General features: G+C 43.3%; 1 protein-coding gene across 1 annotated transcript in view; it reads right to left on the bottom strand.

Annotated features, from left to right (window-relative positions):
• Window positions 1-4,975: 4,975 nt before the first annotated feature.
• The window catches only part of NIPAL2 (NIPA like domain containing 2), a 76,777-nt gene continuing 67,585 nt past the window's right edge, over window positions 4,976-14,167 (bottom strand). The window contains exons 8-11 of the mRNA XM_070477351.1: window positions 13,561-13,649; window positions 8,899-8,962; window positions 7,681-7,775; window positions 4,976-5,658 (exon numbers count right to left, since the gene is read on the bottom strand). Of these exons, the coding sequence (XP_070333452.1) occupies window positions 5,546-5,658; window positions 7,681-7,775; window positions 8,899-8,962; window positions 13,561-13,649 (361 nt within the window). The 3' untranslated portion in view covers window positions 4,976-5,545. The remainder of the gene's footprint in view (window positions 5,659-7,680; window positions 7,776-8,898; window positions 8,963-13,560; window positions 13,650-14,167) is intronic.

Here is a 14,167-nt window from a genome sequence, read left to right as displayed (position 1 = left end):
ATTCAAGACTCTTAAAGGCCCTTTGACATAGTACCATGCAATTTAGATACTTTGGTACTAGTGGTAAGAGTGTGGCTTGCAGAGTCGTCCTGGGTTCGAATCCCAGCCGGGCCACCTGTCAGCTGAATGGCTCTTGTCAAGTCATTTAACTTCCCCCAGCCAGGGCCAGGGCAGAGAGAGGCAGCCGGGGCACAGCGCTGAGGGGCCCCCACCCTGCGGGCCTGCACGTGCAGTCGGCCGTCTCTCTGTCCCGGGAGGGAGCTTTCCGTAAGCCTCCTTACACTGTGTGCCCCAGGCGTCTCTCTCGCCTTACCCTTGCCCCTGCCCTGCCTCCCGCCCTGGTCTTTTAACCTGTAAACTAGGGATAGCGACCTCCCTGAGAGAGAGAGATGATAAGAACTGAATGAAGGTCAAAGTCTAAGACTTACACAGTAAGGGCTCCAGGGAGGAAAGCTGTTCATTCTCTGACCTAAGTTCCCCAAGTCTTCATGTCTGATTCGTTTTTATGTTTCTAATAACGTTAAACACATTGAAAGGAGCATGTGATCAATTATGTGTGAGGACATTAAGGCAGGTTTGCTGTCTGAGGCGTGTAATTTGGGTTGGTGTCTGTCACCAGGCAGACGAGTCAAGTTCCGAGGGCCTGGATCAAGACTTCTTGAACGGATTCATTTCCTCGTTCGCGTTCAGTGTTGAGCAGATTTAGGTGAGGTGCTCTGGACAGCGGGAGTAGAGCCCAGAGCCTCAGAAAACCCCTGAGCTGGTTTTCAGATGAAAGCCATGACGGGAGAGGCCCCCCGAGCGGGCCGCGCGCCCCGGGAGGATTAGCTCGCGTCTGCAGGGCAGCGGCTCACGCGTGCGAAGTGGCGTGGGTCCACGCGTGCCGGTCGCTCAGGGACGGATGGGCTCCTGCCCTGCTACACGCACTTGCCAGCTCCCTGGGAAGCAGATTCTTTCCTGGAACTCAAAGCCTATCTTGCATCTTGCCTGGAACCCCGTGAAATTCTTGGCGGCATCCGCCCCGGCTGCGTGCCCCCCCACGCCCTTGAAGTATCACATTTATTTGATATTGGGATTGATATTCCTCTTTTTACATTGTGGTTGGGACTCATTAACTCTCAGTAAGGACCAATGTGGAAGGCGGAGTTTCCTCCTCTTCTAGAAAAAAAAAAATAAATGTTTCTTTGGACGGGCCACAGCTCCTGTAACTGATTTGGTCTGCTGGCATGGCACAGCATGTTGTGTGGTACCCTGAGGCTGGTGAGAAAGGGGACAGACTCAAGAATTCCTGGGTGGAAGGCTCTACCCTGTATTTACCACAATTACTAAAACACCACATTTAATAGCCCAAGACTGGTCTGTATTTGCATGGAAACCACATATATGTGGAATTCTATTTTATTTTTTTAACTTCAAGATGGCCATAATAGGAGTCAGACTGTTGATGAGTCTAACAATTAGAAGCAGCTTCTAAATTTCCCAACACAGTCATCTTGGGTTCAATTCTGAGATCCTGTTCTAAAAGTTCAAACTGTGTGGTGTTTATCTAGCAACCTCACTAAAGCACTCACATTGGCTGGTGCCAGACATGTGCATTCGGTTTGCCATTGCCCAGTTCAAGGACGGCTCTATAATCAGTCCTGGAATTTAAATCAAGCAGTCTGGAAGGGTGTTGGAAAGTTTCGTTTTAATAACTGGTTGTATTTATGTCCATAATATCACTATTAAATTGGCAAGTAGGAGGCAGCCTTCGGTGTGGGCGAGCCTGTATAGTCACCACCCCTGGATGATCTGTGTGCTTCGAAACAGGGAGTATAAAGAGGGTTCTTGGCTTCAGGAATTTGGCTCAATGGTTCTATCCATCTGAGCCATGTCCACCATTGCACCTGCTTCTTCTGGAGCCAGACGTACACATTATCACCATCATTCATTCAATAGTACTGAAATGACATCAATCTACAAAATCTGTCTTTTTCCTTTCTTTCTCTGCCACAAAGCAGAATCTCCAGGAGCTTGTGGGGATGGGTTGAGGGATTGAAACCTACATTCTCAAGTCACTGCTTGAGACATTTTTTTATTTTTTCAAGTGACTCTGGTGACGAAAGTAGTATAGTCACAGGGCAAGCAAACATCTAGACTGAAAACAATCGGATGGTAAGGATCTCTGCTTTAACCCACTACATGAGAGGTGACTGCTCCTCGTTTATGAAGCAATTACCCACTCGGAGTGTGGGACTGGAGAGGCTCCTCCGGTGCAGCTGATGGTGCTCACAAAAGAACCACTGCCTTTGAGAGAGAAAAACTCGGGCACCAGTGATGAACTCATTGCTTCTGTGTGTATCTTACACAAGCAACAAGATGCTAAAGTCAGTATCAACACATGGCTAACACTCCCACTGTATCCAATCTGTTTTTCAAACTCTTTGCACAGCAAGGGCAGGGCAGTCTAGATTGAGGGTTGGAAAACGACAGCCCATGAACTGGCCACCTGCTTTTGTCAATAAAGTTTTACTGACACCAGCCACGCTCATTTGTTTATGTCTTGTCGATGGCGGTTTTCGTGCTGCAACGGGAGAGCTGAGTGGTTGCGACAGACAGCGTATGGCCAGCAAAACTCCCAAATATTTACTCTCTGTTGCTACAGGAAGAGTTCACAGACCCCTGGTCTAGACAGTCAGTTGAGCCAAGTGTTGGCTAAAGGTCCCCAACTCACAATGCCAAGAGAAGGACTGGATTGGCTTTGGTTGTTGTCACGCAGTGCATAATTTAAAAAATCTTTACAAGCTGGTACAAGTAAAACTCCTATTCACCTTACTTTGGAGAAGCAATATGGAAAGTAAAATTAGGTCTGACTATATTTTATACGTTACCTAACTGTATTTTATATGTTACCTACACTTCTAAAGCATTTCTGGGTTGCCCAACTGTGTGCATAAGTCAATGTCATTTCTTACAACTTTTAAAAGATACAAATGTTGGCGACCACTAAGTATTGGCATTATGCTTGTCTCTGTGCAAAATTCTACAATGTGCAAAACCACGTGCTGTAGCTATAAATACAGTCCCAATTCAAGTCAAACTCTTCTGTCTAATTATTTTCCAAATATTTGAAACCAGTCGTAAGAGTCACCAGAAATCTGTAGTTTAAGACACCAGACGCATTTCTTAGTCGAGCCTTCCAACGCTGACATGCTGGACCAATTCAGTGAAGCATGCCATAAATTATATGACTACGTTATTTGAATTAATGGGACACTTTCTACAATGGCAGGAATTGTTACCAGGAGTTCAAAAGCCAGACATGGGCTCTAGCTTATTATTCATACTTCAGTGATAGATTTGAATCTCACCTTTGTGGCCAGGTTTGATTGGTCTGGTCAGGAGTGCAGGCCATGACAAAGAACAAAAATTAAAGACCTTAAAGCAGCTGAGACTACGGTTTCAATAGCCCTGCGTTAAACAACCAAACAAATGCAAGACAACTGGCTGGAACAGTATTGGACTGGCGTGTGATCTGAAGGTTTTGAAATGTCATTAAGGATGGGGCTTATTATTTGATGTTGCTTACAATGAAGGCTAGCTCTTTTCTTCTCATTTCAATATTAGGAGACCATAAATAATAACAGATATGATTATGGACTCTACTTGCAAATGTGTCTTAGGAGACCTGCGTCTATGGCAGCAGAAGGGCCATTCAGGTCAGGGTACAGGAGGACCTGAACTGGACTCAGGCTGGATCACCTAGCTGTGTGCTATGTGTGCAGACTGAAAATGGCTGAAGTCCAGTTCTCTAATCGTAACAGTTCTTTTACCTAGAAGGATTTTATTCTAAAACTTGAAGTAATGACTTGAGGAAAAGATGGAATGTTTGTGAAAATATCACTAAAAATTTAAATATGATTTTTGAGATTTAACGTTGAAAGTTAAAACATTAAAAACCCACTTGATGAATTATAAGATCTAAACAAATAAAGGCATAGGATATGAAGTTTCTCTTCAGTTTCAAGTATAATAGGATCATATGCTGAAGAAAACATCAGTGCTCTACACTCTTACTTAAAAAAATTGATACTGAATGATTTTTTGGTACTAATTCTTAAGTTTTGCCTTTCTTAAGCTTAAAAAGTTCACCAGCCAAGGTCTTCTGGTTTTGGTATACCCCATCATCAAATGGGGTATAAACTGGATCTTGAATCTGTCATACAGTGAAGTAAGTCAGAAAAAAAAAGAAGTATTATGTATTAACACATATATGTGGAATCTAGAAAATGGTACAGATGAACCTATTTCCAGGGTAGGAATAAAGGTGCAGATGCAGACAACAGACATATGGACAGGGGGCAGGATGGAGGGGAAGAGAAAAGTGGGCTGAATCGGGAGGTTAGGATTGACATATATACACTATATCATGTGTAAAATAGATAGCTAGTGGGAACCTGCTAAGAAGCACAGGAAGCTCAGCTTAGTGCTCCGTGATGACCCAGAGGGGTGGGATGGGAGGGCAGGAGTGAGGCTCAGGAGGGAGGGGCTATATGTATACATATAGTTGGTAAAGAATCCACCTGCAATGCAGGAGACCCCGGTTCAATTCCTGGGTCAGGAAGATCCACTGGAGAAGGGATAGGCTACCCACCCCAGTATTCTTGGGCTTCCCTTGTGGCTCAGCTGGTAAAGAATCTGCCTGCAATGTGGGAGACCTGGGTTCGATCCCTGGGTTGGGAAGATCCCCTGGAGAAGGGAAAGGCCACCCACTCCAGTATTCTGGCCTGGAGCATTCTATGGACTGTATAGTCCATGGGGGTCGCAGAGAGTTGGACACAACTGAGGGACTTTCACTTTCATAGCTGATTCACTTCACTATAGGCAGAAACTAACACAGTACTGTATAGCAATTATACTCCAATAAGAAAAGGAAAGATGAAAGTGAAAGAGTGACATAAGTGTAGTCAAACACAGATGCTTAATTATGAAAAAAAAAAAAAAAAACACCTTTACTTTTCAAAGGATAAATACGATAGGGCTCGTTTTCAGAAAAGATGATTTACCACTCTCATTTGGGAACAGAAAAGTGAAATCTTTATGGGAAGCTTCCTAAAAGATGTCTAAGGAAAAATGAATGCTTTCAAACCTTTGGTTTAAAGAGGAGATTGTGGGACTAAAGTGTCTCTTTAAAGCAAAGCAACTGACCTTGCAAGCTGTATGGGAAAAGCAACCTACGCATTCTGCAGCCAAATCGTCAATGCACATTTTTGTGTGACATTTCTGCCTGGGCAGCCAGGCTGTAATTAAGATCTAACCAGTTAGATGATCACCAGGGAGAGAGGTCCAGGGTGCGGGGAACACTTCAAATTACATTCCATGAAAATCTTAGACTGTCAAAGCTTAGGAAGGCCCTGATCGTCCATGGACATGGAGGTGGGGGTCAGGGACTGAAAGGAAGGCGAGCACATGTCAGCATAAAATAGCTGCTGACATAAATTGAACATGTGCAATATTTTAAAAAGCGGTATTGAATCACAGGCCCACAGCCATCCCTCTCGGCGTCTCAGACCCCTTTCTTCTCTCCACTCGGGCTCTTTATGGAGTCACTTCCATCAGGCAGAGTTCCATAGGATAAGCCGCTTGAATCTGGTTGTATCTTATCCAACATTTGTTTCCCTGTGGAGATAATAATCACAAAGAATCTTTTGAGCTCTTGTAGAATAATAAGTCTTAATAATTTCTCCTCTATCTAGGCCACATTTTATTCCTTTTTTAAAAAGGACAATGTGGTCGCTCTCTAAATAGAAGAGATATACGTCAGGGAAGAAAGGCCCAGGTCGTGGCTGTCTGCGTGAGCACACCCCGAGGAGTGTGCTCAGGGACATGACCATGCTGGGGACAGAAATCAGGCTGGATCAGTCAGGAGACTAACATGAAGTGTGTACGCATCTCCAACCTCTCTCCCCACTGTTCTGCCTCCTGGCCTATGTTTAGTCTAACGCATGAAACAACAGAGGAAAACAGTCTTTCAAAATGGCTTCTAAAGTTCTTACTGATTCTACATATAGAACTGAGTGAAATGAAAAAGAGTTAAAAGTAAGTAAACTTCATTTCCTACCAAAGAACCCCTAACCATAGAAGGCATCTCTAAGGCATGCCCTTGCCACAAATGCTGATTCCTGCGTTGAATGTTCTTAGCTGGTAAGACAGTTCAAACGGGAAAGAGAACACAGGCTATTTTCTCTCAGGCACAAGGTTTCAATGGTTTTTGCTTCAAAGGCTTGGTCCTAACTGCCTGGTGGAGTAACCTGTGAGAACATCACCACTCCTCATCTAGATGTCTATGAAAGTGAAAGTGAAGTCTCTCAGTGGAGTCCGACTCTTTGCGACCCCACGGACTGTAGCATACCAGGCTCCTCTGTCCATGGGATTTACCAGGCAAGGGTACTGGAGTGGGTTGCTATTTCCTCCTCCAGAGGATCTTCCTGACCCAGGGATCGAACCCGGGTCTCCCACATTGCAGGCAGACGCTTTACCATCTGAGCCACCAGGGAAGCCTTCTAGAAGCCTACAGGTCACCCCAAACCCCTAGCAAAGCCAGAGATTGTTGGGGGTGGTGAGCAGGGGAGGAAGTGAGGACACAGAAGCCCGTTTCCTTTGTTCTGGACATCGCTTCTGTTGGGTCTACATGAAAGTGAAGGTGTTAGTCGCTGTTTTATCTGACTCTTTGCGACATTATGGACTGTAGCCCGCCAGGCTCCTCTGTCCATGGGAATCTCCAGGCAAGAATACTGGGGTGGGTTGATGCCCTCCTCCAGGGGACCTTCCCAACCGAGGGATCAAACCCAGGTCTCCTGAATTGCAGCTGGATTCTTTACCATCTGAGACACCAGGGAAGCCCAAGAATACTGGAATGGGCAGCCTCTTCCTTCTCCAGGGGATCTTCCCGACCCAGGAATTGAACAGGGGTCTCCTGCATTGCAGGTGGATTGTTTACCGGCTGAGCTACCAGGGAAACCCCCCCAGAGTGGGTAGTCTTTCTCATCTCCAAGGGATCTTCCCAACCCAGATATCAAACCCGGGTCTCCTGCATTGCAGGCAGATTCTTTACCATCTGAGACACCAGGGAAGCCCCAAGACTGCATCACGGAAGTGTTATTCTCAGTGGGAGTGGAGAGCTGGGATGACGATGCATGTTAAACCCTTCTGGATGAATGAAGTGAGGAACAGGGGAAGAAGCTCTTTATATTCAGGTGACCAAGAAGAATGTCACTCTTGGACCCAGTACAAGTGCCACCTCATGCTTCTGAAGGGATGATATTCCGAAGCTTCTGGTCTTAGATGTAGAATCCCCCTCAAAGGTTCTCCAAGCAACAAGGGTCTGTTCCTGCCATTCCCACTCCTTTCCCTACCCTTTTCCAATTTAAGGAAATCCAAAATGGAAATTCTCACTATCACCCAAATTAAGAAAACAGGGTCGGTTCTTTTCTATCCCCAGTGTTCTGTGCAAAACTGATAATCAAATAAATAATTATTAACATTTACAGTTAAACTATCATCTCTGCTTTCATCATTAAGTGTACATTTTCTGAGGGTAAGAATTGCATTTTATATTAATTTAACTCCAGAAATCATACCAGCAATAATTCATTTGTAGGATACAATTTTCTATTATAAATTAAGGAATATATATCTTACCGGGAACATTTCCAAAATCAATGTAAGACTGTGGCAGATGTTCCTTTTCTCTATTTCTTGTGACCAAAACCACACCAAGGCATGACAGAAAACACCTGTAAGAATAATGTTAATAAAGAACACAAGGTCACTGTATTAAATAACTGAATGCATGGTATTAAGTAACTGAACTCCATCTTCTACATGATGACATACATTCCATTGGTTTTGTTCTTTCTGTTTCTCATGGTAAGCTGCCTAGAAATTGTCTTAATTGCTGCAGCCAATAATATTTGTCCCCAGAACCAAGACCTGGGCAGCTTCCAGTAAGTCTCTGCCCCAGGTTTTTACCATCTGGAGGTTAATTCAGGCTCTAAACCCTTTGGGTAGACACTAAGTCTCATTTTCTATCCATGCATGCTCAGACCCATTACTGGCATGCAACACGAGCAAAAAAATAATTTATTCTTTAATTTTCTAAGAAATTTCATTGTCCTTGGCCATAAGCATAGTCATAGTTTCCAGACCCCAGAAGTTTAACTTCGCCCAAAAATCTCACAAAATTGAATTTTCAAGATAGATAGCTTTCTATGTTAAAAATAGTCTGGGCTCAAGTTTGCATAACAATGGTCATGCAGAATACCACATTGAGAAGCAACTAAGCATTCAGAGAGTTCCAGGTGGGAACCAGTGGAAGAATCACTACATCGGTGATATTCTGTCAAGGTTCTACTCTCTATCTGCCAGAACACTAGCAGTGATTGTCCAGCAAATTCCTAGGCAGGGTTAAAGCTGGGCACCTAGACCCAAGAGAGGGATGGCACCAATCTGATGTTAGTAGGTCTCAAGGCAGAGATCTGCCCCAGTCTTGGCCTTGCATCCTATCATCCTAGAGGCATCTGTGGTTCCCTGATTGAGATCTAAGCTAATGGTTCCTAAGGCTGGGATAGGTCTGATTGAGTATAAAAAGGTGGAGTCGCTACAAGGGCCTTTGATTTACCTTGACTTTGGCTGGAACTGAAAATCCTGAGTGTTTCAGATCTCTCACAGAGATATTTAAATCACAAAGACACTGAGCTCTGGGTAGGGTGTTAAGTTGAAAAATATGCTTCTTTTGAGCTCAGGAAACTGATGTTTCTTATATTATTTTCCAATTTTCCATGCCTCAGGTCCAATGCCAAAAGTCTCACGTAAAAGTAATAGGATTTCACATACCTTACCTCTGAGACATTTACTCACCCAAAAAGATATATAAATATAGTGAGAAAAGCTGCACCAAGAAACTCCTGATAAAATATGATACCTACAATAGTGACAGAAGATAAAATTAATTTTAGGGTAAGAATATTTACAATAGCTACATATTATTTTTCAAATTACAATATTATTTTTTTCAAAGTAAATAGTTACCCTTAAAATGCACATCCAGTTGTTGCTGTTGAGTTGCTAAGTCGTGACCTACTCTTTGCGACCCCATGGACTGTAGCCCGTCAGGCTCCTCTGTCCATAGGATTCTCCCAGGCAAGAAAAGTGGAGTAGGTTGCCATTTCCTTCTCCAGAGGACTTTCCTGACCCAGGGATCAAACCCACATCTCCTACATTGGCAGGTGGGTTCTCTACCACTGAGCTACCAGGGAAGCCCTAAAAAGGCACAATCAGTAGCTTACTTTAAAAAATAGTTGCATGCAATACTAACATTTTCAATGACTGCAAAGAACACAGATTTGTAGACTTTACATAATGTATAATGTACATATCATTATTATAAAATCGGCACCAGTAACACAGCTTTTGCCAACAGAAATTTTTTTATCCAGTCCAAGATTTGTCCCACTGGAACATGCAAGAAGAGTGACATTTCCCACCACCAGTTGTTTAAGCTGGGGGTTGGCAAGCCTGACCTGAGCGTCTGGGTGGATGCTGGCCCTTTCACATAGCACTTGCACTTCAGGCCAGCTGCTCCCCACGCTGTCGGCCTTGGCATCACCCTGTGGTCTGCAGGTCTGATCACAGGCTCACGTGTGCACTGGAGGATGCTAACATGCTGCCTGAGCACCATTTCTCACTGCCAGCCCCTCTCCCATCTCCCTCTGCGGCTCTTTCCTTCTGGGTGAAGGGAAATGTGCATCTGTCCTTTATTCCAATGAGCTCTCCTTCTCTCCGTCTTAGTATCAATGATTCCCTTTTGGCCTATGGTCCCAAAGCCTTCGCAGACTTTTTCTTTTTTTTTTTTTTAACTAAATAAGCTACCTTTTTTGTTTTAGTTGCGGCGAGCAGGGGCTACTCTCTAGATGTGGTGCACGGCCTTCTCATTGCGGTGGCTTCTCTTGTCGCTGAGCACAGGATCTAGAGCATGTGGGCCCCAGCAGTTGGGGTGCCTGGGCTCAGCGCTTGCGGCACAAGGGCCGCGTTGCCCTGTGGAATCTTCCCGGGCCAGGGATCGAACCTGTGTCCTCTGGATTGGCAGGTGGATTCTTAATCACTAGACCACCAGGGAAGTCCAAAAATAAGTTATCTTTTAATTATCTACTACCTGGAATCACATTTGTGTGTATGCGTGTGTGGTGGTGGCCTTGCGATCCTGTCAACAAGCATTTACTGAGAGTTGTGAGTGCCGGCTGCTGCTGAGGTGTTGCAGGCACCACGGAGAACAACACAGGCCGCTTCCCCACTCTGAGGGCTGTCTCCTCACTTCCTGTGGGAACAAGCCATGTCCCATTCTGGTGGATCTTTGTTGAGTGAATCAACATTGCTGAAGCATTTTTCCCTGTGATTACACACGTACTTGGAGTCATTTGAATGTTTTCTTGTTATTCTAAGCTGTGCCCCATAATATTCATTTCTCGAAGGACATTTTAAATTGCTTCAAACGCTTTTGCTTTTGTGATGTTAATAAACTTCTTTGCACATGTTTCTTCCTGGTATTTTAGTATTTTGTTGTTGTTGTTGTCGCTTAAAGAGGAATTTCTGTCTTCAAGAGTAAACATTTCTCAAAAATTGTAGTAAAATACACATAACGTGGCTTCCCAGTGGTGCACTAGTAAAGAATTCACCTGTCAATGCAGGAGATGCAAAAGACACCCACTCCAGGATTCCTGCCTGGAAAATTCCATGGACAGAGAAGCCTGGCAGGGTACAGTCCAGGGAGTCGCAAAGAGTTGGGACACGACTGAGCATGCAAAGCATGCATGCATACATAGCATAAAATTTACCATCCTAAACATTTTAAAGTATACAGTTCAGTTGTGTTAAGTATACAGTCATCACTCAGTATACACAGAATTTGATTGGAGGATCCCTCAGTGGATACTAAAATCTGAGGATGCCCAAGTCCCTTATATAAAGTGGCATAATATTTGCATATAACTTATACACATCCTCCACAAATATTATAAATCATCTTTAGATTACTTATAACACCTAATACAATATAAATGCTATGTGAACAGTTGCCATCACTTGGCAAATTTAATTTTTGCTTTCTGGAATATCCTGGAATTTTGGGGGAAGGGGATATAGTCTATCTACTATTGGTGGTATCCATAGATGCAGAAATATGGATACAGAGGGCCAACTGTATTCCCATTGGAGTGCAGCCAATTTTTAGAACTTTTTTAACTTGTAAAACAAACTCTATACTCATTAAACAGATCCCCATTTCCACCCTCCTCCAGCCCTTGGCAATCACCACTCAACTTTCCATTTCTATAAGTTTGACTACTCTGGATACCTCATATAAGTGGAATCATACAGCATTTGTCCTTTCATGACTGGCTTGTTTCAGTTAGATAATGTTCTTCTTAAGGTTCACCCAGGTTGTAGCATGTATCAAAAGTCCCTTTTTAATGATTGACTAATATTCCTCTGTATGTATATGGCACATTTTCTGTATCCATTCATTTGTCAATTTAGGTCACTTCTGCCATTTGGCTACTGTGGATAATGCTGTTAGGAACCTAGGTGTACAAATATCTGTTTGAGTCCCTGCTTTCAATTCTTTTGGACATATACCCAGAATAGACTTGTCGGATCACATGGTGATTCTATATTTAATTTTTTGAGGAACTGTCACAGTGTTTCCCATAGTGGCTACACCACTGTTATGTTCCCACTAACAGTGCACAAGGGTTCCAATTTCTTCATATGCTTGCCAGCGCTTGTTATTTTATGTTTTTGTTTTGTTTTTGCTAGTAGCCATCCTAATGGATGTGTGGTGATTTATGGTTTCCATTTGAATTTCCCTAATGATTAGGGATGTTGAGCATTTTTTCCATGTACTTGTCGGCCAGTTGGACATCTCTGAAGAAATGTCTCAAGTCCTTTGCCCATTTTTTAATTGGGTTGTTTTTTGTTTTTGAGTTGCAGGATCAAAGAGGAGAGACATTTTTTAAGGCTCTTGATAAAAACTATGAAACTCAGTTCTAGGAAGGTGGTACCCTGGTACCTGACTCCACAAGAGTGCCTGCAACACTTTACTCATGTCAGCACTGCTTATTGCCGTAAAAAGAAAACAAAAGCTTTACTAATTTAGCAGACAAAATATGGTATTTCATTTTAATTTTAAGCTATACTTTTTGATGGGGCAAAGAGGAGAAGTAAGTCAAGAAGCTTCACCTCCATTCCATACTTCAGTAACATCAGATGAACTGTTATTACTCCTGGAAAGTTCTAGCTTCCCTGACACATCAATTGTGTGTGTGCTAAGTACTCATTGGTGTGCAAAGTATTCAGATTCTGCACTGTTGATCTTCTCATAAAACTTTCCTTTCAGGGGAACTGTATGTTTTACACATCTTTAGCACAGTAATTTTAACTATTCTGCTGTAAGTCATGCCTCTAACTGTTTTTGTCCTTGCTTTTTTCCCTTGTCAATAATTCTAGGGCACAGAAATATACAGTCTTTTGTTACTTTCTTTTGTCAAAAATGCAAGAAAAAATTAGATGTCTTCAGATATAACCTTTCTCTTTAAAATTAAGGTTCAGTTTTGGGAGATGATAAGTTAAGTAATTACATTTAAAAATTTCCCACTGGCAGGAACACTGTTTGCCATGAAACAATATTGATTAGGTAAAAATAATCCCTCATTACCTCCAAAATACATAAATTTTGCATGGAGAAATGAAGTCCTAATACAACCAGGTAGAAAATACATCCAATAAGCTAAAGAACTAGGGTATACCAGTATCAGACTTAGGAGCGACATACCTGAATCTACTGTATTTTTGTTTGGACCAAGTTTCAGACTTATATTTTTGTAATAGTATTGTGTCTGACATATTTAGACATTTCTATGGACATTCTTGTCCATAGAAAGAGAAGAAGCGCAAGAGCAGAAAAACAGAGGCCATAACTGCAAAGGTAGTGGTTCCTATTCTTGTCTGTCTGGCCTTCTGTGCAGCACTGGATCACTTTAGGACCCTACTCTCTGATTCGGGCGGTGAGGGCCAGGGAGAGGAGTCATGGAACTGGGGATGTCTGACCCAGAAACAGGACACAGCAGGACCCTTCCGCTGCTCTGATTATCAGAAGGACTGACAGAGAGGACTCCAGAAAGCAGGACTAAGATGAGCATCTTGAATTCACAGGGAGGCTAATTTCAGCCCCAATACCAGGCAATACTTCTAATGATTAGAGCTCTCCAAATAATTCGAGTGATTCGAACTGGGACTGAGCTGCCTCCGGGGGGCAGAGAGCTCTGGGGAACATTCATGCAAAGCAGGATAACCTCTCCTAGAGGATGCTATGGGAGAAATTCAGACACTGGGGGGGTGGCTAGGAGGATTTGGGCTATTTATCCCTTCTAAGCAGAGATTCTTTGATTTCCTTATTATTCTGAGTGAGACTTCATTTACGCTCGTTATGGGGGTAGAGTCACCAGAGTGTAAAAAGCCCAAACTCACCTGCGATTATGGCACTGACGGTAAAGAAAATGTGGTTAACGGGCACCACCGTCGCTGTGTTGTAGAGTTTCGTGGCTTGATTCAGGAGCCTAGAGCAGAAGACACGTACTGAAGCTCTGTCTTTATGAGACGCTCAACCATAAGTTAACAATAACAATGAGAAATGCATGTTCTTTAGCTGCGACTACAAAGTGGAAGGAAGTGCAGTGAAAGGGCATTTCCAATCAGCAGTCACAGCTTATATGCATCTGATGTATGAGATCAGATGTCAGGTTTTACGGTCTGTTTAAACCAACAACAGTAACAATGAAAAGCAATTAATCATCTTTGGAGGCCACAGAAGTTTGAGTTGGAAGCGATTCAAGCTGCTGGACCGGTATCACACTGGGGCTGATTCATTAGGATAGACCCTAGAATCTGTTAAATATCATATCTGGGGAATGGTCGAGCTATCCCTTGACATGCCACGTGCCAAGAGAGAAGATGGAGAAGCAAAGGAATGTTTAAGGTTTCAAAAACAACGCTCAGCCCTCCAGCTGCTGAGCACATGTGGGAGCCTGGCTTCCCACTCTGGTTGCCAGCACGGTTCAGGTTCCCACGACGGCAC

The sequence above is a fragment of the Odocoileus virginianus genome, chromosome 15, assembly GCF_023699985.2.
Source record: "Odocoileus virginianus isolate 20LAN1187 ecotype Illinois chromosome 15, Ovbor_1.2, whole genome shotgun sequence".
In the NCBI taxonomy this organism is placed as follows: Eukaryota; Metazoa; Chordata; class Mammalia; order Artiodactyla; family Cervidae; genus Odocoileus; species Odocoileus virginianus.
Note: the sequence above shows the minus strand (reverse complement) of the source record. Positions and strands in the feature narration are given on the sequence as shown.